General features: G+C 38.5%; 2 protein-coding genes across 2 annotated transcripts in view; both read right to left on the bottom strand.

Moving 5' to 3' along the window:
* The window catches only part of LOC134655504 (uncharacterized), a 50,712-nt gene extending 39,740 nt beyond the window's left edge, over nucleotides 1–10,972 (bottom strand). Inside the window, exon 1 of the mRNA XM_063510973.1 lies at nucleotides 10,644–10,972. Within this exon, the coding sequence (XP_063367043.1) occupies nucleotides 10,644–10,717 (74 nt within the window). The 5' untranslated portion in view covers nucleotides 10,718–10,972. The remainder of the gene's footprint in view (nucleotides 1–10,643) is intronic.
* Nucleotides 10,973–14,872: 3,900 nt separating this feature from the next.
* LOC134655463 (farnesyl pyrophosphate synthase) lies at nucleotides 14,873–27,280 on the bottom strand. Its single transcript, XM_063510927.1, has 6 exons — nucleotides 26,894–27,280; nucleotides 25,619–25,787; nucleotides 24,470–24,610; nucleotides 21,130–21,333; nucleotides 16,200–16,439; nucleotides 14,873–15,319 (listed from the first exon to the last, which is right to left on the bottom strand). Exons 1-6 carry the CDS (start codon nucleotides 27,088–27,090, stop codon nucleotides 14,984–14,986), a joined length of 1,287 nt encoding a protein of 428 aa, XP_063366997.1. The 5' UTR covers nucleotides 27,091–27,280; the 3' UTR covers nucleotides 14,873–14,983.
* Nucleotides 27,281–27,767: the final 487 nt, after the last annotated feature.

The following is a 27,767-nucleotide window of genomic DNA, read 5'->3' as shown; positions in this document are numbered from 1 at the left end:
GTTACGTTATTAGGTTCACGATGCCGCGTTGTACCCTTGCCTTCGTTGCGATATGTTTGGTAAGTCAGGAGACTTAAAAATGATTATGGGACATATTAACAAATATTTTTTTGAATATATATTAATTTTAGCGGACTTTAATAATTTACCAGTTAAATTAGATGTAAATACCTTTTTAGTTAATCGTTAATATGATATATTAGTAGCAGTAAAACACTTTATTGTACAAAAAGACACATAAAACATGAAAAAACACACATCCTTCGTATATGGTAGAATATATTTTTCACACTTATAAGTAAAAACCAAAACCGATACGCGATTGGGATACGCTCTTTTTGTATGGGATAAAAAAAAATTCTCCTGGGTCACCAAGAAAAATCGACATATTAAAATAATTCAGTTCGTTTTAAGTTCTAGTCAGATTGACTTTTTGGTTATTTGAGATAAATTACAATAACGCTTAGATTTGAAAAACATGATTTTCTATTTTGTTGCGATCGACCCGGGTAATAAAAATACGGCGAATTTGAACTTTTGTTTGTTGTCGTTGTAAAATGTATTAAAAAATAATGTACCCCTGACAATTGAAATTCAAAATTATCCAGAAAAAGCGGCCAAGTGCGAGTCGGACTCGCCCATGAAGGGTTCGGTATTTAGGGGATTTATGACGTATTAAAAAAAAACTACTTACTTACTAGATCTTGTTCAAACCAATTTTCGGTGGAAGTTTGCATGGTAATGTACATCATATATTTTTTTTAGTTTTATCATTCTCTTATTTTAGAAGTTACAGGGGGGGGACACACACATTTTACCACTTTGGAAGTGTCTCTTGAGTTTCGGTTGTTCTAAGTATGGGAAACCCCCAAAAAAAATTTTTTTTTTCTATTTTTGTGTGAAAATATAATGCGGTTCACAGAATACATCTACTTACCAAGTTTCAACAGTATAGTTCTTATAGTTTCGGAAAAAAGTGACTGTGACATACGGACGGACAGACGGACAGACAGACAGACAGACATGACGAATCTATAAGGGTTCCGTTTTTTGCCATTTGGCTACGGAACCCTAAAAATGAGTGTTTCAAAAAGGCACCCTGTATTCCTTACATACCTAAATAATCTCTTATTCAATAAAACATATAATTACTAAACACTGTGATTTATTTCAAATAAATGCAAATCGATCGGATAAAAGATATTAATACCTACCTATACAACAATGAATACGAGTACAGTCAGCTGCAATAATATGTTACACACCGAAGGCCGTTTTGCGGTATATGTTAGATCTTATTTGTAGAGCCATAAGAGCGTGTCACATATTTTTGCGGCCGTCGAAGAGTAACATATTATTGCAGGTGACTGTACCTATGAAAAATTCGAGGGTTAAAAAGCATTTCAACCAAAGCATTTATAATAATAACGACCATGGACGCCTGCAACCCCAGGGTTATTGTAACCCCATAACAATAAGGTTGAAATTTGCATTTAGTGACCGCAAAGTCAGGTGAGCGTAAGCAAGTAAATCTGTTTTCATCATATTTTATCAAAAATAATCTCTTTTCTGTTCTTGTGCTATTTTCTTATTATCAATACTCTTAACTTATATGCTATATACGCTGCTGCTTCTATGATGTTAACATCTTCCAAAATAACAATAAATATGCAGGTTTATGAATTAATTATTTTATTGTTTGCTATTATGAACAAGTAACAACGCCATCTGTTTAAATTTTTTCCGAATTTAAGTTTCTGGCCGACCGCAGCGACCACGTATAATGGTAGTTAACTTCTGTAACGTTAGATGGTGCTAAAAGGTCACACAAACTTCACGTGCGGCGCGAAGCGTTTCCATGTGTGCGTGTTAGCGGGGAGGGAAGAACTAGCGGGCGTGGTTTACGAAGCGCCAGACGCGGCTGCAGTAGGCCCTTAAAACACGACACATGCGCCTCCGCAAACATCCCTGACGCGCTGCAATATCGCGGCAGCCCCATCAGTGCCCTAAATGCGTTATTATACTGTACTTGTAGGGCCTTATACGACCTCAAAGTGAACTTCCGCCATAGACTGCAGGTGTAAAATGTTGTGCAAAAAGCTCTGAACAAAGTCACTTTACTTTCTTTTGAGCACCGAGCAAATCTGCGCGCAATCATATTAGCTCTGATCGATAAGGCCCTACGTTCCCGTTCTATATCAGCATCGTCCTTGAGGTCGGTAGTAACTATGTGACCTAGATATTTGTACTGGTATACCCTTTCAAGGGCAACCGTGTTGAGTCTGATAGGTGGTATCACCGATGGCATTTTAGACTCGACCCCAAACACCATGTACTGACTTTTGCTTGTATTATATTTCAGTCCGTGCGTGTGTGCGTAATCTTCACACACTTTAAGCAACCTTCTGATGCCACAGACTGACGCACTCAACAGCACCATGTCGTCGGCATAGCTCAAGTTGTTCACATTAACCCCGTCTATGTGACAGCCCACATGCATGCTGCTGAGCGTGACAATCAGATCGTTCATATATAGGTTGAAAAGCGATGGTGAGCTCAACCCCCCCTGCCTCACCCCACATTCCAAAGTATACGTCTCAGACAATGTACCTGCCCATCTAACGTTGTTGATCTGGTTTCCATACCAATATCGAAATATACCTATCAGATCGGGAGCTAAGTTAATTCCTTCTAGTTTTTTCCAAAGTATATCGTAGGAAACAAGATCAAACGCTTTTGACAAATCTAGGTAACAAGCGTAGACTGGCGTATTCCTGTCAACATAATACGCGGCGGTATGCTTAAGGCACAGGATAGCACTTTCAGTTGACAGCCCGGACCTAAACCCGAACTGGTTGTCATGTAACGAAAGGTTCTTATTCAACTGCGCATTGAGATTCTGCTTCGGGCGTTCGAGTGGTGCACGTGCGCGGAATTGTTTTCGTTGTTTTTCGACTCAAAAGTCGTTTTTTTGAGCGTAATACCTGTATTTGTCTGTGTTTTTGTCCTTTTGTGCCGTTTAGTGACTGTTTTCGTGATCGTATTGTAAGTATTTACGTTTAAGGGAGAAGGCGGCATCTACTCGCATGTGAGCCAGGTGCCCCCTTCTCCTTGGCTCCGCAAAATGGAGTCCGACCAATTTGATCCAGGGATCCCTGAATTTATTGAACACCCACCATCACCCGCTTACCACATGGAAGTTGAGGATTCACCGGCTGCGGTTTCCCTTGGTCAAATTTTCTCTCTAACTACCCCTACTAAATCTGACGTTGTTTTAAATACCCCGTCCAAAGACCCCAAATCCAACAAAAGCTCCAAAAAAAGAGAAATTGCTGAAATTATTGCTAATGGCTCTGGCTCGGACAAACAGGACGAAACATCTAAGATCCCCCGTACAGAGCAACATTTACCGTCTTTTCCTAAGACACCCACCCCACCTTTGAATACCGCTCCCTCCCAGTCGCTTAGTGTAGCCCCACCTGATAGTCAATCTCCTCCCCTATCACAAGGAACCCCGAACACAGGTTTGGTGAATAATGAATCTCAGTCTTCCCAATCAAATTCTCAGAATATCACTCTGACCCCCCCCTCCCAGTTCCAAACACGAAATGAGTACCTAAACTCAGATAAAGGCCCTTTTATCGTACACGTGGCCCGCGAGGCTTTGGAGGCCGACTCCGGAGCCTACTTGCACCCGGTTAAATTTGGTCAGTTTCTTTTTACAAATGGCGTGACTAATATGAAGGACGGCGGTATAAAAAAGATAGGTCGGAACAGGCTTAGCATCGAATTTGTATCTGCTGCCGGTGCTAATCAGTTTTTGTCCAGCTCTTTGGCCTCCAATAATTGCAAAAAGTTTATTCCCTCCTACCACATATCGAAGACTGGAATCGCCAGAAATATCCCCACAGATTTTTCAAACGATGACATTCCAAATTTAATCAGGACACCTTATGGCTGCGGCAAGGTTGTTAAGGCGAGACGGTTAAACTTCAAAAAAAGAAATCAAGCGGACAACACTACCCAATGGGCCCCGTCAGAGACGGTGGTGTTGACATTCGATGGTCAAATTCTCCCTGACAAGGTCTTCCTTTTCAATTGTGCGTTAGAGGTGGTTCCATATTATTATCCGACTGTACAGTGCTATAAATGTTGTCGATTCGGCCATGTACGAGCTCAATGCCGCTCCCGCCCTCGCTGTTTTAAATGCGCTCAACCACACGAAGGAAACGAATGTTCGATTGATCCTCCTACTTGTCTTAACTGTTCTGGAGATCATAAGGCCACAGAGAAAGTTTGCACGGAATACACTAGGCAACAGCAAATTAAGAGGATTATGGGTGATGAAAGCATCTCATACCAAGAGGCAGAGAAAAAGGTTCCTAAAGCCCGCAAGCCCTATAACGAAGCTGCACAGACAACCTCGACAACCTCGTATAAAAAAACTGTTTACACTAAAAAAAAAGTCCCTGCCCCATCAAACCCTCATGGCTATGACCAGCAAGCCCACAGAGCGCTAATTGCAGATTATAATGCCCCCCAACCCGCCAATGGCGTAATGTTCAGAAATCCTGCAACCAGCTCTAGTTCTTCTCCGGTTGCACCAGCGCAGACTCAAATGATGTCTTTACTCCAGCTCTTGCCTATGATTAATTCGCTCATCTCGTCTCTAGTGTCAACTCTCCAGCAAAATGCTGTCACTCTACCGCCCAACGTTGCCAATATTCTAATGAACTTATCCCCCTTCCTTTCTGGTGGCCCTATTTTTGGGCCTTATGAATATGGCTCTCAAGTTTATTCAATGGAACATCAGGAGCATCAGCCGCAATAAGGCTGATCTCCTGTATGTCATTCAAAAACACAACCCTATCTGTATAGCTATTTCAGAATCCTGGCTAAAACCCGATTCCCATTTCAATTGTCCTAATTATATCTGTCTGAGACAAGACAATCCAAAAGGTTACGATGGCTGTGCCCTTTTGATCAGAAAAGATATTGAATATTCCATTTTAAGCACCTCATCTCACCCTTCGTTTTATATTGTTGCTTGTCAAATTTTAAAATGTACAGTTGTATCTGCATATATACCTCACCCCTCTACCAGAATTGTCGAAGACTTTTGGTCTTTTTTGGAAAATATCCCCGGCCCTTATCTAATTCTAGGTGATTTCAACTGTCATCACACTCTATGGGGTTCTCACCAAAGCAGTGCTCCAGGTCGAAAAATGCTCGAGATAATGGATTCTCTCAATCTGTGCTTGTTGAACGATGGCCGTCCCACCCGACGCTCTGCTCCATCACAGAACCCCTCAGCAGTTGATATCTCCATTTGCTCTCCTTCTCTGGCTTCACTTTTTTCCTGGGATGTCCTGCCCCACAGTTTTGGCAGTGATCACTTGCCTATCATTATTTCTTACTCTTCTGGCTTTAAAGCTCGCTCGGCTCCCGCTCCTCTACAAAAGTTTAAGATAAATAAGGCAGATTGGCCGCTTTTCTCTGTTACTACAGAAAATAAAATTAATTCCTTGCCCCCTGTCTCACAGTCCAACTGTCTTCAATGTTATACTCTATTTTGCCAGGCCCTATTGGAATCAGCAGAAGTTGCCATCCCTCTTAAAAAAAAATCTGCTAACCGTCGTCTCTCTCTACCCTGGTGGGATTCTGAGTGTACCTCCCTTGTTAAGGACAGGAAAGCTGCCGAAAGGGCGTTTTCGGCTGAAACGACCATGCAGAACTATTTAAATTTAAAAAAGGTGCAAGCCAAAACTAAAAAAATACTACTTTCCAAAAAAAGGGATGGTTGGACGAAGTTCTGCGAATCTATTTCCCCTACAACTCATCCTTCCGTCGTATGGCGAAATATCAAAACTTTCCGAAATGCTTGTTCTTCTTCTACTCCGCCCTCATCTTTTTCCAATTCACCTTCTTGGTTGGACGAATTTTCGGACAGATTGGCACCTCCGTATGTGCCTAATCGGTCCGAACTTCCGTCCAACTATACTGATCACCCTGATAATAACGACTTCCTTTCTTCTCCTTTCCATCTCTCCGAACTGCGCCTTGTCATGGATTCTCTTTCCGACTCTTCTCCTGGCCCCGACGGTGTCTCCTACTCCTTTTTAACCAGATCCAGTTCCGCGGCTATCTCTTACTACTTGAATCTGATCAACACCTTCTTTATCTCTGGACTGGTCCCAGACTCTTGGAAAGAACAATTCGTTATCCCGATTCCCAAACCGGGCAAGGACTCTAACCTTGGAGCATCGTACCGTCCTATAGCCCTCTCGTCCACTCTTTGCAAAGTTATGGAGCACCTCTTGAAAAATCGTCTCGATTGGTTTTTGGAAAGTCGAGGTATCCTTCCGCGTTTCCAGTTTGGCTTTAGGAAGGGGAAAAGTGTCACTGATAGTCATAGCATCCTTTCTACCGATATTCGCCTGGCATTCTCTAGGGGTGAGTCAGTGGCTGCAGTTTTTCTGGACATTTCGGCCGCGTACGATAACGTTCTCCTTTCAGTGCTCAGAGACAAAATGTCCCAGCTGAGTATCTCGTCTAAGGCAGTTAGCTTCGTCTGCAATTTGCTGATGTTCAGAACCATTCGCGTGAGATGGCAGGGTGAAGTACGGGCCATCCGCCACACCTGGAGGGGTCTCCCCCAGGGTTCAGTCTTGAGTCCGATCCTTTTCAATATTTACTCTTTTGACTTGCACAAGTCCGTAAACTGGGCCTGCAGAGCACTACAATATGCGGATGATGTGGCAATCTACTGCACGGACAAAAGCCCATTTCGGGCTGCGGATATGGTTAACGGAGCGTTAACATCATTAGGGTCTTGGTTGAACCTACATGGTCTCTCCCTTTCCTCTGCTAAAAGCTCGGCCATTGTATTCTCCAGAAGTCTGACCACCTTACCATGCCGCATAGTCTTTAACGAAGAACCCATTCCCATAGTAGACTCTGTGAAATTTCTTGGGGTATTTTTTGATCGCCGATTTGTGGGGTCTTCTCATCTCTTATACATCGCTAAAAAGTGCGAAAGAAATTTGAATATTCTAAAGGCTCTCTCGGGTGCTTGGTGGGGAGCCCACCCATACTCACAAAAACTCTTATACAACGCTTTTATCCGCAGTCTATTAGACTTTGGCACTTTCATTTTCGAACCGTGTAATAAGGCAGCGCTTACCGCATTGGAACGCATCCAAATGAGGGCTCTTAGAATTGTTACAGGCGCCATGAGACCATCCCCAAACAGAGCCGTTCAAGTTGAATGTGTGGATCCCCCGTTAGATCTAAGACGACAACTCCTCGCAGACCGCTTTTTATTTGGAATTTCTGCCCTTTCCTCCCACCCTCTCCTCCCAAAACTGCGTCTTCTTCAATTATACTGTACTAGTAAAGCATACTGGCACAATAAAGAAAAGCCTAACTTAGTTCGCAGCCTGGAGAGACTAACTGCCCTCAGACCTCCCATTATGAAATCTTCTTCTCTCCCTATGTACACCGTTCCTTTCGAAGCTCTCACTCATTCTCCCACAGTGATAACCAATATTGGCATCGAGAAAGGATCTACATCGGCTAATTCAATTTTTTCTAAATTTGTTCACGCTCGCTTCCCAGCTTACCGGCTCTTCTTCACTGATGCTTCTAAATTAACGGACCAGGGCTGCGTGGGAGCGGCCTTCCTCCTTGCAAATTCTCACATCATGGCAAAATTTAAACTTCCTCCCGAAGCATCTGTATTTTCCGGTGAATGCTTGGCCCTCTTAAAAGCCCTAGAATACATCCTTACACATAAGCTTCCCAAATCTGCTATTTTCTCAGACTGCCTCAGTGCGCTCCAATCCATTTCGCTTCGCCCTTTTAAAAAATTTGCATGCAACTACCTTATTTGCCAACTAAAAAATTTTACGTATAAATGCCATTCAGCGGGATTGGAAGTAGTTTTTGTTTGGATCCCTAGCCACTCGGGAATAGTAGGTAATGAGAGGGCGGACAAAGCAGCCAAAGAGGCTGTCCTTGATGGCGATGACTCCTTCTTCAAAATATACCCACCGGATGTTCTGAGTATCCCTTTTAACTACACGAGGAAAAAGTGGTCCCTCCGCTGGTCCCGGGCTAAGAAATGCTTCTTCTCAGAAATTCAACCATCTATCCCATCCCGTCCATGGTTCTTCAAAAATAGATCTCTTTCCAAAAGACACACTAGTATTATCATTAGACTCAGGTTAGGTCGCGTCTGTTCGTCCGAGCAGTTATATGAATTTAAAAAGAAAGATTCTCCCATGTGCGATTGTGGTAACGAGGTTGGTAATATCGACCATATTTTCTTTAATTGTCCGCTTAACAACAAACCCCCCGATCTATATTCTAATCTACCGAAACTTAATGTGCCGTTGCCTACTAACATGGCTTCCCTTCTATATCTAACTAATAATAAAAAACTTATGTGCGTCGTAAGCAAATTCATGGCTAAAAACAACATAAATCTATAAATGTCCAAGTTAGAGATATATATGTACATATGAAACATATCTATTTATTTCAACGTTCCGACAAATTGGTTCTAATTTGGTGATGGTAAATGTTAAATTGTGTATGTCGTATTTTGTTCCAGGTATTACCCACTTTCATGTTGTCTTTCGGTACTCTTGTAACCTACCCTCTTGTCAGCCGTGCGAAGCTCGTTACTCGATTTTGGCAGAATTGTGCTTAACTGCGCGGTAGCCATAGACAAAAGAGTGAAGTAAAGTGAACTGCGCATTAAGCACACCGTCGAGTACCTTTGCCATCACAGTAGCGAGCGATATCGGCCTATAGTTAGTTTTACTAGTTAAGTCTCCAGTCTTGTTTTTCACCACTGGTATGACAACGGTTTTTATCAAGTCGATGGGCAGGTAGGAATGGGATATACACAGAGAATAAAACATTGAAAGTACACGCGAAATATGACAACCAGCATAACGTAGATGTTCCACACTGAGGCCATCATGACCAGGCGATTTACCACCAGACATAGACTTAATGGATTTGGCTACCTCTGAGACCGATATCCTTGTCGCCTGTCTATTCATAATGGCCTCAGTGCCCGTCCCTCTTTCATAAGAAGGTGTTACGCTAGGTTGCACAGTAAAGTGGTCACTGAAGATGTTAGCAATAGCCCTATGATCCGTTACTCCCTCCACGCACGCCGGCGGGCCAGACCTGACATTTAACTTGCTAGTTGACTTCCAAAAAGCCTTAAAATCTTTTTTCGAGTGTTGTGATGCTATTATGTCCATTTGTATTTGATTTTGATGATCTTGACACCATTTTAGTCGGGACTTAAATATACGTCGACTTTCACACATGTTATTATATTCAGTGCCTACTATAGGTTTGCCACTACACACCCACACAAGAAATGCCTGCCTCGCCCGCCGATGAGCGTCTTTCACGTGCCTATTCCAACCCACTATACGATTTTTGTTCTTTTTCTTAAGTCCCACATTTCCCTTACTAACTATGGCTGACTGGCTGAGCGCAGATACAATGTCCCTATACATGTTATCTAAAATTATTTTATGACAGGGGTCACTACAGCATTTATCACCACAATCTATAAACTCGGAAGGAAAATGGATATTTCTTAACCTATTATCGCATTCTTGTGTGTATATCGCAATCTGCTCCTTTGTTCTATCCCCCCATATTGCGCAATTAGTATTATTAAGTGGCGCAGTAGTTAATCTAGGAGTTAAAACACCTATATTACATTCCAATATGAGGGGAAAGTGGTCGGACCAGACTACGTCACACTTAACATGTACATTACGAACAGAACTTATAGCCGATTGTGTCACAATACAGTGGTCTAGCCAGCGCCTAGACCCGTGCGCCTCACTGATAAAAGTATAGGTATCAGAGGAAAGTCCTAATCTGTTTATATCAACGCACACCCAGTTCTGTTCATCACAATAATTACTTAGTTCAGTGAAAAATAACTCACCTGGATGTGCGTTAAAGTCTCCTAAGATATAAACTGATTCCACTTCACATTCATCCAATATTGCACTCACCGCGCTAAGGCAATCGGTGAACTCGGGCAAGTTGTCTGAACAGTCCGTGGGCATATACACACCGACAACTATAAACGGCCTATCATTAGTCACTATTTTAACCGCACATATGCGTGGATTACTACACTGTAACACTATGGCTGTATATGATTACCGTACTTAGTTAACCCTTTGAGGCACAACATCGGATTGTCATGACTATGACAGGATGTCCAATGCCAACACAAATTGCAGGATCAATATATCTTATAATACAAAACTATTATCTACTTTTAAGTAAGTTAAAATTCATAACTGGTGTTGCAATATGTTCAAATAATATTAATTATATGCTACAAATGAATATCTATATATGAACAGGTGTTACAATTACATATTTAACATATTACAAATAATGTATGCATTTACAACAAAAAGGATGTCTCTCCTACAGATACTTGAAATAATATTATGTACACAGATGAAATTTAATTAATTAAGGGTCCAGTGTAAAGGACTACTGATATTATAGGACATATAGGAAAGAAATAAGTCGTAAAAGAATCTATTACATCCTGCTGCTTTAATAATAATAGTCAATAATCTTACCTGGGCAAATGGCTGTGATTCCGGAACAGTGTACTGCTCCTGACCATGGATCTAAGTAAGTTTAAGGTATTCATCTTCCAATAATAATTTGGTAACGGCTTACTGCACTAACTTTCTCCTGACTAATGACCGAATTCCTGCAGTTATTTGGGATCTTATAACAGAAATGAGTCACACAACTATATTTGTAAAGTTAAATAGCATGATAAAAATACCGTACACTAGCGGGCACTCGATAAACAGATGCAATATGCAAATACTAGTATAATTTCTAACGTTATTAAATGTTAAAATATAAAATACTCGACTGTAACTGACAACTTTTCTTCAAGTTCTGACTGACTTGTAGTGCAAGTGGCATATATGTCAATGCTGTCAATGTCACTGTCACGTTTTGTTGTCATTTTGCAAACGTCAGCTATCATGACATCGGTTTAAAAAGTGTCTCGAATAGCGTTACATCAAGAGAAGTACACTCAGTGGAGTCCAGCGAGACAATTTTTCGCTGATGTAATTGTCTGATCGAATCAGGCCGTGCGGACGCAAATGCTAATTTGATTCCCCGATCAAATCAGCAGGTGTGGACACAAAAATGCCAATTTTCATAGTTACAAGCACTAAAATTGGTGATTAAATTGTGTACGTGTGGACGCTAGATGAGATTGGCGCCAATTATTTTTCTGTACAAATCGGTCGATTTGCCCAGCTCGTCTGGACACGGCTAGGGTCTTGGAGGATATAATCAGGGTCCACTGCAAAATAGTGTATAGGAGGCGTGATAGGAGGCTATAGATATAGTGTGTCAAAGGACTGTCTCACTGCAAAATAGTGTATAGGAGGCTATAGATATAGTGTGTCAAAGGACTGTCTCATTTCAAACATAGACAGAGATAATCACACTATCTTTGTCTTACACTAGTACTAGTACTCAAAAGAAAAAGATGAGTATAGTTTTTTTTGTTCCTATTTACTAACAAATTGGTTTAACCAACTATAGCTATAATAATATTTGATAATATACCGGGTCAAGCAAATCTTGTCAGTAGAAAAAGCCGGCAAATTTGAAAAATGCAGGCGCGAAGGGATATCGTCCCATAGAAAATTTGAATTTCGCGCCTTTTTTACTGACAAGATTTGCTTGACCATCTATATTACATGAAGTTATATTTTTTAAACTGGAGCGAGTTGTCACTTTTTTTGCCATACTAATTTGAACCTTATCACCGAGACAGAAAGTTGTTCGTACGAGACTAGAGAAAACGGTCCACTTGAGATAGAAAAACCCGAGCCCTGTGTCTCACTCGCACATGTTGCCAATGTTAAAAAGATACCATTGTGGTAGAAATTATATCAATAAACTACTGAATTTAATTACCTTCTTATACAATTTTAGTGCTTTATTCCGATTACAGTTCTGATATCTTTTAAGTAATTTGTAAATAATTATGATGCCAATATTATTAACTGATTAAACCAAGCGCATACACAGCAAAAAAAACCTAAATTTTAGTATGGTAGAATTTGTAGTAACTTTAAATATTAATTGGTATCCCCAACTTGATAACATTTCTTCAAAACAAGTGAATGCGAAATTTCTTAAAAATTGTGAAGAAATGTTGTGTTAAAGGTTGTTGGAGTGAAATAATTGCTAATTGTGGAATATTGTTTCACAAGAAAGCCACAATTATTACATTTTACTATAAAAATACAAGACAACATTGTCAAACTCATTAGGGTGACTATGATGTCGGCACGTTGTGAATCGGTCTCACAGAATTCTTATTATTAACGTAGGTAATGTAAAAGTAAGTTTAACTTAATAGGTATTATGTCTTTATTTCGGCATGTTTAATTTAAGATTTGTTATAGAATAAATTGCCAAAATTTAAAACCAAAGTGCATAACTCCTTAAATATTACAGACTCTCATTTATACATAATATTTTGTTACGGAAAAGGTGTGTCAAATTGTTTATATAATTAATATAATATATGCAATCGATTCTTTATAGGTAGGACACATTTCCGTCAATAGAAAAAAGGCACCAACTTTAAAAAAACGTCATATTTGCTAAACAGATCTTCAATGACGCTTACACTTAAAACAAGCAACAACGGTTGCACTCCGGGACTGCCGATAGAAATGAAAACTCACCTCACTATGTTACCGACGCCCGGTAAAACGATACATACGTTTAGCGGAGGTACTCTATTTATTTATTATATATTATTATCATTCTCAAATAAGATCACACTTTTTCATTGACATGTTTATTTACATACTGCCATGACAACGTCAAATTATTTGAACATAGGTAAAGAGTCTTGAAAAGGAGTCCGCAACATAAATGTCAAATAACATTGAGTTTTTCTTTATTGATTTAAATGCAATTTAAATTATGAGTGGCCACCTTACGGGGCTTCCGGTCACGTGATCGCCTTACGCCCCTTACGGTCACGTGATCGCCTTACGCTGTCTCGAGTTTATCATTTTTTCCTCACCTCAAAAAGTGCCCAGTGCCGCTAAAGAAGTTTTCACTTCAAAAAGCTGAAGTGGACAAAAGGGAAGCCTACCTTTATGAACATACCATGAGTCAGTGCGAAAGAGGCCGACTACAAATGAAAAGAAACCCTGACTACTTAAAATTTCACTTTATTTACAAAATGACACACCCTACTGATATATTCCATGTTATGTTATCCTAATATCCCACATACAGATGTCTTATGGTCACCCTAATTAGAACGAGATGCAGGGCTCTAGTTTGACTTCTCATGTGGACACACTTTTTGGTCAATGTACTCGATCCAGTTTATTAACTCTAAATCCGTGCTATATTAAATATTATAAAACTAGATAAAAATCAAGCTGACAACATAACAACACGAGTAAATTGACTAGAACACGACAGTTGACATTTTAGTTTACGTACTTTGTGTTAGTCTGTAAAAATTAAACGTCATAACATGAGCGTCAAAATCAAAATAAAAGTAAACGGGTTTTTTGTTGTGCGTATTTTAAGATTAATAAGTTGCCTATACTACTATTTCGTCAGTAAATAACTAGAAGTATAAATGTATAATGTTAACAAAAAAATATTGGAGATGGAACTCCAGCATTTTAAAAAGTTCTGGCACCAACATACTACAACATTTTTACGATGCTGACTTGCTGAGCCAGCTGAACTTTCGGGGTAAGTAAGCTTTCCTTTACTCATGGTATACGGAGAGTAGTATGTATGACTATTAATAACGAATACTGACAAAACGTGCATAACAAAAGTGCTATGAATGCCACTTAGCAGTTCATTGCTAAGAAGTTTTATTATGATTAACTATGGACTAAAGTCTTGGTTGCCGTCCGTGCGAATTTTTGATTATTTGGCGTAAGTAAAAATTAAATACATGAATTAAATTTAGTTCAAAAACTAAACTACCTTCTGCAAGAATAACACCAAGGAACTTCATTGTATATTGCTTAAGTGTTAGACTGATAAGTTTTGTGCCCAGAAAGGCAACCTATTACAATAACGTGCCGTAACGTACAACTGGGGAAGTACCTCCACCTTACAGAAAACCGCAGCCAAATAACACTAGACCTTACTCTTGTGTTGTGTTCCTGCTGGTGAGTAAGGTTGCCAGAGCTCAACGAGGGTGGGTGAGGGTAAAAAGGTCGGCAACGCGCATGTAACGCCTCTGGAGTTGCAGGCATCCATAGGCTACGGTGACTGCTTACCACCAGACGGCCCGTATGCTTGTTTGCCACCGATGTGGTATAAAATAACGTTTTTCATATTGAACACTACAAGACTCTATTGTAGGACTTTAAGTTGTAGGTTTACCATATCATATTAACAAATATCAATATATCAATGTGCATTCAATAGGTTGTTTTGTTGGTTGGGAAACTTGGGACTGTTTTGGTGGTTTGTAAGTGATAATAAGTAAAAATCAAACACTTCGATTAATCTTTATTTACTATCAAAATTTGTATACTTACATTTACATATTTAACAGTTGCACATACACATCCAGCTCTAACAATATAATGATTTATTACATATACATCTAATCGAAAAATTATATTTTTAGAACTGCATTTCATATATTAATAAGAGAAGTGGTTATTGGATCAACAAACTTATCTAAGCTTGTTAAAACTAATCATTACAACATTTCATCACACAATCACACACATCTTTCATCGCAAGACTATTAATACCTTTCCTAATTTATAAAAATGCTCCAGCTATATATAAAGTTAATAATTAAATTATATTTTGTCAATTCATAATCAACAAAAACATTATTAAGTAATAAAAAAAGTCCAGCTTTTTTCTTTTAAATTTGTCGCCTGAAAATGTTGTCCAAAATTTTGAAGAATAAGTCATGGGGTAGGCCTCTCGTGACCTGTTGTATTTGTGTCCTAAGGAGATCATATGTAGTGTCTTCATACACGGAGTAAGTGTGGGGGAGCTGGAGGGATTCATACAGATCTTTGATTTTCTCTACACTTTCAGGGTTTGAGTTGCCATAGTGTTCTTCAATGACTTGTTTCTGGGTTGAGGATGCTCTTTGTAGCGCTACAACTGCCAGCCAAGTGCACTTGCCTTCTTGGATGTCGGTGCCGTTATTGCCTGTGACTGCTGGGTCGCCAAAGCAATCAAGGAAGTCATCCTGAAAATTTGAAGTCATGTTATTAAGCTGTGCAACTAAATTAAAATCTATATGGTTAAATTACGTTCCTTCAGCGCGCATTTTATTAAATGTTGCCTTGGACTCTGTGGACTGTGCTCAATAAAAACCGGCCAAGTGCGAGTCGGACTCGCGTACGGAGGGTTCCGCACCATCGACAAAAAATAGAGCAAAACAAGCAAAAAAACGGTCACCCATCCAAGTACTGACCCCGCCCGACGTTGCTTAACTTCGGTCAAAAATCACGTTTGTTGTATGGGAGCCCCACTTAAATCTTTATTTTATTCTGTTTTTAGTATTTGTTGTTATAGCGGCAACAGAAATACATCATCTGTGAAAATTTCAACTGTCTAGCTATCACGGTTCGTGAGATACAGCCTGGTGACAGACGGACGGACGGACGGACAGACGGACGGACGGACGGACGGACGGACAGCGGAGTCTTAGTAATAGGGTCCCGTTTTTACCCTTTGGGTACGGAACCCTAAAAAAGGGTCTCCACGCGTGAGCCATATTGATCCTTTACTCCTTGCTAATGTAGTTTTTGTTGAAATATAGACTTCCGCATATGAGGAGAATTAACCTACCTACATTGTGATCTTGATCATAAATAGCCAGGCTAGTGTATTAGACGTGCCTCGCGCGTGCTGCCTCGGTCGAAGCACGTCTACACTGGCCGTTTTGTGCGCGAGGAAATTGCCTCGCGTGTATGCTCGCTCTGTGTGGCCCGGCTTGATTCAGTATCAGATGTCTGATACTGATAGATATCTGCTCTTTTCCAGAGCCATCAAGTATTCTAATTTTGTAACCATTAACAATATGTAAATTTATTAAAGTAACTTTGACATTGGACATCACCAACCTGGATCTGGAAGAACTGCCCCATTTCCAGCAGAATAGTCTTCGCCTGCCTATGCGTTTCCGGGTCATCAATTCCAGCCATGAGCAGCGCCAGCCCCACCGGCATTTGGAACGTGTGGTAGGCGACCTGGTACTTGGCGATGGTCAGGTATTTCTCCATGGTGAAGTTCTCCAGGTCGGGCTTGTCGCCTTTCATCATTGATTTTTCCAAGTACTGGCCGGTGGAGCATTTCAGGAGCATCTGTAGGTATGGACAAAAATGTTTAAGAACTTGGTTTTTCTAAGTAATTCTTTTTTCAGTGTACTTAAAACATTTCCCTGATAAAATGGTCCGAACGAGCGTTAAGCAAAAATGCTTCTAGCTCCGGCTTCCGCTGTCCGACTGTTTTCTACAGGGTGCCTAGCTACGATGCCAATCGTTTGCGCCGTAGCGAACGTAACGGTAATCTATCTCTATCACTCTTCCGTATTAGTGCGACAGAGAGCCATGAGCGTATCGTCCGCTACGGCGTAAACGATTGGCCTCTTGGCTAGGCACCCAGATCGCATTTCTCTACCTAATCTCGTAAAATTTTGTAAGCAGGTTCAATAGGACCTTCGCAGAATGACTGATTCCGCTTGAATTAATAATTAGGGGAATATAATTAATTAATTAAATCAATGTAGAGTCTGGCTAATGAAAGTTGAGCCTGAGATAACGCGGGAATTTCAATAAAAACCGCACCTGGCAATAAAATTACTATGAAATTAAATGACAGCTTGAAACCAGTGAAAGCATATAACTGGAAACCGCCTTTGGGAACATTACCGTTCAAATTCTCGGGCCAAATTAGCACACATACACAATTACGTCAATTACGCCTACATTTAAATAAGACGATACGTTTACAGAACCTGTCTCTATTACACTAACGTACACAGCTAAGTGTAGATGAAATGCATATAATGTCAATAACTACCAATCAGCGACATTAATCCGCTAATAACCTTCTTACTGTACGTACTGGCCGCTGAGAGTTCGCGGTCCATATTTGATTAGAATATGACTTGGACAGGGATAGGTTTATGCCATACATTGAAGAACCAGTCAAATAATTCACGTATAATAATTTAATGCAGATTAAAAGATAACTAGTTAAAATGTTGTTATGAAATTAAATGACAGACTAACTCAACATAATTAAATATTCATTGTTGTAGGTATAAATGTATTCCGCTATAATAAGTATTTTGTATATTTTATTATCAATCTGTATGGCAGTGCGAAGTCACGTTCAGAGCCCGTACCATGAGTCACTGACAGTGTCAAAACTGACATTTACGCTATCGAGAACGTAATTTACTTTCTATACATTTCGTTTGCACTAATAAGCGAGTACGAGCGAGATGTATAGAAAGTAAATTACGTTCTCGACGGCGTTTGTCAGTGCCAAACTGATGGTAGCCGTACTGGTATAGTCTGTCCGTTTTTCTAAGATCAAGTACGCCATAGTAAATGTATGGCGAACTTGATCTTAGAAATCGGACAGGCTATACAGCCTGCAAAATTTACATGCGTACACGAATCGGGTCAAAAACATTTGAACAGGCGGAGTCACAATAAATCCCCACTTTCAGTTCCAATGGAAATATTTTATATGTATATAGCCGGTCAAGCAAGTTTGTCAGTAGAAAAAGGCGCATAATTACAATTTTGTATGGCACCATAACCGTTCGCGAGCTTACTTTATTTTATTTATTTTATTTTATTTTATTAGAAGACCAACAGCTTTAACAAACTATATAGACTTATAACTAGGATACAATCATGAAGCCAATAACAGGTCTCCCTAACAGATACAATTGAAAATATTACGGATTTGCTTAGGTACTAGGTTATAGTAGGTATTACATTTTCTAAATTCGCCGCTCTTTTCTACTGACGGAAATGGCTTGAGAGAGAACCTACATATATGTGACAGTAGAGGATGGATTCAAATGATCAACATTTTGAGATAATGTGTGTATTTGTTAAATTAATTCAGTGAAAGCGTGATAGAAAAAAATGTATCTACATATAGGAGACCGGGTATGATTATCTCACGGGTTATCTCATGAATAGAACATTAGATATCTTGCCAGGCATCCACTCAATTTCATGTCTCTCTAATTGGACAGCTTTTTTCCATAGTTCTCTGCGAATAGCATCTTGTGGGAATCTGAATGGAAAGTAATGTAAAATGACAATACCAAATTTGATTATTAATTTGAAATAACTAGGTAGTTTTTTTATAGCTCCATCTCATGAAATAAAAAAGGAAAATACAAATCTGTAAGAAGGAATTTATTACTACATTTATAATTACAGTGGAATCCGTTTATTATCCGTTTATCCGTTTTTTTATTATTTATTTATTTATTATGACTCCGCTTATACTGACTAACCGCTTACTATGACGCAATTACTGTACGAAGTTTGGTTTTCATATGAAATTCTTTGTGACAAAGTCGGATAAGATGACTTCGACCTATAAATACTATTTTTATAGAATTATGTCCGGTTATACTGACAAATTAGCTGGTTTTCGTGGCCGGCCCCACATCTTTCCCTGCGAGGACGTCTGTGGCGTTTTTTAGTTTTTACTCTCGGTGAAAGTTGATAATTGGTATAAGGTTAATAAAACTCATCTCTTACAAAATAGTTTGAGATTAATTTGGAAAACATAAAATAAAAAGTTTATCAACTATGCTTTATATGACATCCGCTTAGTATGACATGTTTGTTACTTCCCTTCAATGTCATTATAAGCGGATTCTACTGTATATAGAAAATACCTAAACCATAAGTTAATAAAGTAGTCTACTTCATTTGGCATAAAACCATCCCTATTATCCTCGCAATTTAAAAAGTCGTATGTTGTTATGAAAGTCGTATGCAGTTGTTACGTTTTAGCTTAGCACGGTAGTATTGAAAAAATGTCGTCATGTTTATTCCAAATTTTACTGAAGTTATCTGTTTACTACAAGTGAAAAGTGATTCCACTGTCCTTGATATGAACTAAAACAACTTCTGCACCACTTCACGACACATGAAGACATTTTTAATTACAAAAAAACGTAGTTTTTATAAACCAATTTAGCCATCGGTCACTGACTGTCATCTCGGCCGCACTGAAGTTGCCAATCGAACAGTCTGTAAGCACCGCCTACAATCGAATACTTTACGTTGGGTCATAATTGAGCGGACAGAATACTTCCATGGTTTATATGCGTTCACTGCTTGAAACTGACAGCTTATATGATAGGAAAAAAGTTCCCATATAAAAAGTTTTAAATAAATCTCAGGCTCAACTTTCATTAGCCAGACTCTAATCGCCTTTCGTCTTCAAATGTGCCTCATTACTCTCATTAGACATACCTAAGTGAATCCTAAAATAAACATTTGATAAGCGACCTTGAATAATAAACTGAGTACGTGATAATATATGTACCTAGGTACCTATAATACCTACCTATGTTCCTATCTAGTTGTTTGAGCTTATCAATAGCTACGATACGTAGTAACCTAGCTACCGTAAATAATATTTTAAGTACATATACATATCGATAAGTAAGTAGGTAGCACTAGGTACCTACTTGATTTTTCTTAGTGATGACCACTCAAGTTTAACAAATATCACAAGGTGCGCAATAGAATCGCATGAAAACTGATGATATCGAAATGAAAACTGCTTCATCGGATAACGACGAAACCAACGACCACGTGTTTCTAGGCGCGTATCGAATAGTTCCAATACCTGATACCTGGCGGCCTAGCCAAAAGGTGACAATCGCTATCGCTTCGCCATCGAATCGCTTTGTGTCTCTCTATCACTCCTCCATATTAGTGTGATAATGACAGTTGCGTTTCGTTCGCTACGGAGCGTTAGCGATTGGCATGTTGTCTACGGGGCCTGTTCCACGGTTAAAATAAGTAGGTATCTATATACTTCTTATATTCTCAGCATCGGTATATGTAGATTATCTATAGATACTAATATCATGTACTTAAATCAAATTTGGGTGAAGGTTCTTAGTCATTACTGTCATTAGAGACGTGCTAATTTTTATCAACTTATAGTGTTACTAAAATAAGCACTGATTATAGAATAACTTAGTAGGTTAATCGGTTTGTAATTGGTAGGTTACTAGGTAATTACCTAACCTACCTACCTGACTTACATAATATAAGATAGTTGCCTATTTAGCAGGGTATGTCAGAAGGGCTTTAACCACAGGGTGTACCTAATATTTCCATTTACTTCCCAAATAAACTCGGTAATATCGGTATCGGTATTATTACAGGTAACAGTAAAACTAAAGTAAGTAGACAACTAGACATGAGTATCGATTAGCACTTAGCTTGATAAATATGTATAGGTATACAAATAGGACGACTTCCGGTAAGTCTGATAAGATAACTAACTAGGTATGCACTGTAGGTATCTAAATGTGAAGTAATTTGCTGTCAGATTTATCTTTGCTGGTATTACGGCCCGCTGACCAAAATTAAGGAAAACGTTAACTTTCGTGTACCGGCGACAAATAGATTGTTATAGGAAAATCTAGGAAGTTAGTTTAGTGGAAAAATGTGCGACTGTGACCACTTTTCGATTAAAGGTAAAGTAAAGACCACAGAAAACGACTTTCACAAATAGATAACGATCGAATGTTACGAGTAAAATTGTGTAGTATAAAATGATTTAGGATATCAGAATAAGTACTAAACTACAGGTTACAGTATTGATAGGACGCAACTTGAATGGTGCGGGTCGTAATCTTAACATATCTACAATTTTACTAGTAAGAGCTTGTGTGGTGTGTTGCGGTACTTGCGGTCTTCGTAGACGCTTTAAAAAGCGGCGCCTGTGTGATGTGAGTCTGATTATCTGACAAAATCTGCAGGCTCTTACCTCGTTAAACATTTCGATGACATTCTTGTAGTAGGGCTTGGCGCTGAAGTGCCTCTTGAGGGTCGAGTACATAGCGGACTGGACTAAGATGGCGTCGTTGATGCCGTTGAGCCCGACTTCAGGGCGACTGTGCCAGCTGGGGGCGCCGCGCCGCATCTGGCGACCCTCTATGATGTCGTTCATGAGCAGTTGATGCGCGTGGAACTGAAATAAGAAGAGGTCATATCGTTAGTTAGGCATAGTTTATTAATTTATTTTAAAATTTAGAGACCTTATAGACTAACATACATTCTTATTATTCTCTTTTACCGATGGCTTCATAATTTGAACTGGCTTCGGTTGAAGACTCTAGGTATTGCCTGGCAAATAAAATCTTAGTCTCATGGGGCAATAATTAATCAGATTGGTACCTTATTTCTTGACCTTTGTCGTAATTTTCCTACAGGAGAATAGGGTCTAATGTCGGTTTTAAACTTTTACTTTTTCGAGGAAGTGTCGTGGCGTGGTGGCGTCATACACGTTTATAAGAAACTACTTATTTATTTAAAGCTTAGGTATACATTTATAAGCTACTAATTAGTTGCTTACATATCCGAAAATTCATAAATTTACAATTGATACAAATCCTACAGAGGAGGTCAATCGTCTCTCTGACTGTAGCTTCAATATTATTTCAAATTCCTCGAACGTGCAATTATTATGCGCTAAATCAATAGTAGAGATTACTCAATGTTGCCACTGTTTGTTTATAATAATAATTATAATAGCCGTCGAAAGAGACGAAACGCGTTCAGTTTACCTACATGACATGCCAGGCTTGCTTCACACCAGCTAATGTAAATGATGTACTGTCTGTAGGTAATTGAAAGGTCTCATTTACAACGTTATAAACACAGTGGCAAGTAATTAAACCGTTAAACTATTTTGAGTCTTATTCACAGAGTGGAAGGAGCATATTTACTTTGTCGTGTTGAAACGCAGCACGCTATACCTGCGTGTCAACTGAAGCAAATTACGAAACCATGCTCAATGAGTCGACGTAAGTGCGTGGGCTACCTATACGCATTTGTATTTGGTTGTAAGTACGATAGTGCCTCTGGAAACTTCTAGATTGGACATGTACCTACTATTAATTACCTATCTAAGATTAGTTGATATTGTCGAAAAACTGTTGGGAGTAACCTATTCTATTCACGATTATAAATGTAAATAAGGAACACGATTTAAAGTCGAGTCTGTCTGCATCAACAATATCTACATAACTTGTTCCCAAATGTGAGCGCCAAACTCGTATAAAAAGTATAAAACCACTGTTTGCTATCTTTACAATAACGTTTTTATCATGTCGCCATTTCGGGCACACAGGCAAAAAAAAAAACGACCGTGAAATAAACAGCTAGGTTCCTAACAAACGCAAATACTTTAAACAGTTTTATTTCAAATGCACCTATTTATTATTTATAGTTGCCTCTATAAGTTCTAAAGTTCTTTTTTTAGAAACCACTTAACTTAGGACTTAGGAGCAATCTAACTTGAAACAAAAATGGGTTTCTGTTTCATCCTACCCATTATACATTTAAATTCATGTATTCATTCTTAAAAATAATTTTACTCGCAGGACTGAATCTTAGTGGTTTGGTGTGACATATTTATAAATAAATGACTTACCTAAACGAGTAACTATTTTAACTGTCAGTGGCTTAGAATACATCACTAAATACCAAATCAAGTACCCGTAAGTACTTAGAACAAGATTATACGCGTATCCTGTAATAGTCACGTCCTTCCTCAACTACATACTTGGCTATTAATAATAGTCCGATGTTGTAAACACATTCTACGGTTACCTAAACATTTACATAGAACTAAGCAGCAACAGTGCTTAGTAGATACAATACAACAAGTAGTCAGTTAAGGTACTAGCCATACATAGGTTTTCATATTATATGCACATACATACATTTACACAACAAGTAGTCAGGTAAGGTGATGTTTGCAAATGGAATAACTGGACAAACATTATTATACTTTATTACATAATAAATATTTAGCGCTCTCAGCGAATTAACCGTTGACTAGTGAAAATTCGATTCCACATTCACCTAATTTAGTAAAATTTATTTGAAAAGGTTAAATAATAAAAATAGGAAAACCTTGCTCTTTCTAAAAAATCCATATTTCTTAACTACGATAAAAGGCATAGATTTATTTATATAATATATGATATGTTATTACAAATTAAATATTTAGGTATGATTGTATGATGTTGTCGATGATCAATTGTAAAAGTACCTAATGGAGTTTTATTCATTATTTGACCTGGCCAGTTCAAATACGTAGGTACGTATTATAATACATTTAGCATAACTAACGTAATTCAAGGTCTGCAACCCATGTGTTATTTAATAATTCGTACCATTTGTTTTTACATAACTTGGTTAGATCAAATATTTAAATACCTGAGTCCGTACCATGAGTCACTGACAGCGTCAAAACTGACATTTACGCTATCGAGGACGTAATTTACTTTCTATATATCTCGTTTGCACTAATATGCGAGTACGAGCGAGATGTATAGAAATTAAGTAAATTACGTTCTCGACGGCGTTTGTCAGTGCCAAACTGATGGTAGCCGTACTAATTATCTAAGAATTTGAAGAATAATTTTGTATATTACAAAGTTTGTCAGGACTACTCAGGACCCACCCAAAACAAGGTATCAAATAACGAGAATCGAATTCATCGTTCAAAAATATATTCGCTATAAGTATATGGAGCGCTTGAAATTAGCGCTAAAATTAATAAAGCTAAATATGTACCAGCTTATTTGTGACATCGATCGTTTTAAATAAACGAATAAACAGTGATATGTAGTACATGTTACACCGAAGGCCCACGCATCTGCAGTCAGTCTAAAAGAACCATCATCCCAGTCCTGTTCTAAAAATAGCCGCATCACTAATTCACTGCGTGTTAGTGGTGTTACCGCATACCATACCTACCTACAATCCGTATCATACTCGTATCAGCAACTCGCAATAAATACTTAGCGACTTTGTGTTAAACTCACTAACTATGCCACTCCGTACTCACTAACTTTGCGATGAGAAAACTAGTATTTAATTATACCTACATATGTCTAATTACGACTATTTTTTGTCCCTGCGCTTCCTTCCACAGACAGCGACTGCATAAGCGCCGTAAATTTGAAAGACAAACACACTTATGTTATCATAAAATACGTGGCCGAGAGCCTAAATAGGCCCCATGACATTATGGTTTACATTTGAGTCTGTTAACTTATTTAGGGTATCCTAGCGAAATAGGTAGTTACACTAACCATTTCGGTGCACCATCCCATGACGTTGGCCAAATATACGTTGTCTCGAGTAAGGTTCTCCGGTTTCTCTAACATTTTGTAGGCCATCACGGTCGCCAGCCCTCGATTTTTCTTCCCATTTGGCACGTTGTATTGCAAAAGCTGTAACAAAAGTATTATTCAAGACACGTTTTTTATAAACACAAAGGGAAAAAATGAGCACATTGCAATTTATTATAGGTACCTAATGTTTGACCAAGTGCTGGCAGTTTAATTTGATTCGTCATCAATGTTGTGGATATTAAACGGAGGCTTGACTTAAACGGCGCCCGATGATATCATTGTTTGTTAACACTGGAGTACAATACATTTTAGCGAACACTTTGCTAAATATCGACCACGTGGTTTTGTTATCTATTAATCTAATAATAACATGATTATCTCTGATACCTAAAGACGTGACTTGATTATAGGTAGGTTTTTGTGCGATTATTACTGTGATAATTTAGTTGTACACGGCCACCGAATTATGTAAGTATTGGTGGGACCATGGTAGGAACCTATGAACGTGTGACTAGTACTGTGACAATTTGAATGAAGGTTCGAAAGAAATCCCACACATACAAGGCATCTATTTATAAACAATCCAGTCCTCTGTAATTTGAAACTGCTTTCTCCGGCTTTCAATATCCACACATACGACGAAGGTACACTGTACAGTTATGCACTGGTTTATTTTGCCTTATGTCGACATCTTCATACCATACAATTTTACTTGATAAATAAAATTGCAACTTCAAACTTAATACTAATACACAACTAAACTGAAAATACTAATGTACAAGTGAACACCGCTCATTCTACATTTTCTACAACACCTATTGTTATCTATGCAGCTCTTTAGCTTGAGTTTACCAACATTGAAAATACTTTTCTTGAATGTTTGTATATGACCAGTCATTAAGAATGACATCGATTGAAAAATTACACTGATTGAGAAATGCAATAACGCACTTTCTGAACTTCACCTTTTGCTAACAAAAGAGCACAATCAATTACGATTAGTAAATGTCAAAAAGCTTACAGTGTAATGACTTATATTAACTTATTACTGGACAAATCAATATTAGTGAACTCCAGCTGCTACCCACTGACTAGTACAAAACGTACCTTAGCCAACCATTTGCTGGCTTCCGGCACGTCAAGATGCTTCCCAGTCTCCGTGAGGTCCCTCACGATGTCCGGGAAGCAAGCCATGAACTCCCTGGACTGGTCCTTGGGTACGGCCAGTCCACGGGTCGCCAGGGGCATTTGCTGGGGTGTCAGGGTCGACAGGAATCTAGAGACCGAAAACATTCGCTCACACAGCTGACAGTGCACGATAGTTCTGGCTATAGAAAACTGTGACTCATATAGAAAAATTCGTCGAATACAATAGAAAAGCATAATCGCATCCAACAAGATGATGAATAAAAAACCGTTGATAGACGCGACAATTCTTCTTTCTTTTCTTTCTTTCAGGCTTTGACGTTTAAGGTTTGTATATTAGGTACATATAAATAATTAAATACTGAAATAAATATTATAGATAATACATAATATTATTCGGAAAAAACTTATCTGGGTTAATACACTTAAATAAATATAGAATCCATGGCATTTCGTTCAACGGTGTAGTGCGATCACGCAGAAACGAACGCTCGATGCATGATGGAATACGTAGATAACACTTGAAATAAAAAATACATATGTACTTATACAATTTCTGCCTTATTACGGGGGAATTAAGTGCAAAAGCATTATTTAGTCGACTGTTCATGCATATCCGACGTGACAAAAGATAAATACAGAATTATTTTTCTAAATTTATAATACACCCGGCACCTGCGTTGCTTGTGTAAGTTTTATTAAAACAAGACAAGGGTGTAGCTATTTTTCTTTTATTGATTTACAAAGAATGAAGGTAAACAAAGACATAACGGCATATTTTTTTGGGTAGCTGGTATATTAACCCGACTCTCTTATATTTAGCCATTAATGTAAAGGCATGATGCTTTTGTTTTTATATTACTTATGAGTTCCCAAAAAAAATATTCTTTATATAGAGTAGGTAGATAGTATATCTAAAATATGTACCATATTTGAGAATGATTATTATTGAATTACTTAACCCATCTAATTTGTATCTAAAATACTGGTACTTAATAAAATCTAAACTATAAATGGTTTCGCATTGAACCGGTCTTCATGGAGTTAACGCTTGATCGCCATATCAGTGGTAAATGGTAATATAAAATGGTAACCGAAATAGGTTCTAGAATTCTAACACATATAACACACCAAGTAAAAGACTGAAAGAAACTTTGAAGATGAACGTCTCGAAACTTGCAATAAGTTACGACTAAATTAAATTAACTCCACGCACGGTTAACAGAGTTCACTGACCTGTGGTATTTCTGCAGTTTGAGCAGCTTCTTTGGGAGTCCGGTTTCATCGTTGCCCTGGTGTTTATTGGCAGGTTGGTCCAATTTCGGCACCATGGCATCCGAGTTTGTCACGCTGGTAGTTTTGCTGATCTGCCGGCGGACTTCATTCTTGTAAATCTGGACGATCTTGTCTAAACTTCTCGCCGTTGAAAACATCTTGTTGTATTTATTTCTTGTATGACTTGTCTATTAAAATCTCGGCGTAATTTGTATGCGCATAAATTCAGCAGTCAAGCCTGCTTGATTCTCATAGAATATCTAAATTCAGAAACGGTTAATGCAGTCGCGCGCGTACGTCTGATCAACATGGGCATGTACGACCGACTGATTCTTTGTTGTTTTCGCCTCCTTGCCTTGCCTTGCCGGTTTCACTAAACTCAATCAAAATACACTATAGTGATGTACTTTGTGTTTACATCTGATTCATCGATATTACAACTCTATTGTTAAATACATAGATTGAACAATAAACATCATTATTAATTAACAAATGCTGTATCTGCCGGCATACTATTACTTATGCAAATGTACGTTAATGATGCAGCAACAATAACTGTTATTATTTTGCAAAAGAAAGAAATGGTACGATAATTGTTATAAGCTTGTGGCTATTCCGATTTCTGTATTAATTGCATACATCAATAACTATAATTCTTACATCATATGTACCGGCACCATAAGGTCCTGATGCACCTCAGAGATATCTCATAATTTTTCTTACGAGATAAATTCTGCCCTGCTAAGCCGAAAAGCGCTATCTCAAAACAAAATTCATTGCTAACTTATACTTTAGTTTCTATAACTGAGAATTCCATTTTCACAATCATTTGTTT

The sequence above is a fragment of the Cydia amplana genome, chromosome 16 (assembly GCF_948474715.1).
Source record: "Cydia amplana chromosome 16, ilCydAmpl1.1, whole genome shotgun sequence".
In the NCBI taxonomy this organism is placed as follows: domain Eukaryota; kingdom Metazoa; phylum Arthropoda; class Insecta; order Lepidoptera; family Tortricidae; genus Cydia; species Cydia amplana.
This window is presented reverse-complemented; position numbering and strand designations above follow the sequence as displayed.

Excerpts from the sequence above, each read along its gene's own strand:
- LOC134655463 (XM_063510927.1), bottom strand. The coding sequence starts at position 27,090 with ATGTTTTCAACGGCGAGAAGTTTAGACAAGATCGTCCAGATTTACAAG. Across the intron at positions 21,334-24,469 it reads TGGGATGGTGCACCGAAATG|TTCCACGCGCATCAACTGCT; the intron begins GTTAGTGTAACT and ends TTCTTATTTCAG. Across the intron at positions 16,440-21,129 it reads TCATCGAAATGTTTAACGAG|ATGCTCCTGAAATGCTCCAC; the intron begins GTAAGAGCCTGC and ends CCATACCTACAG.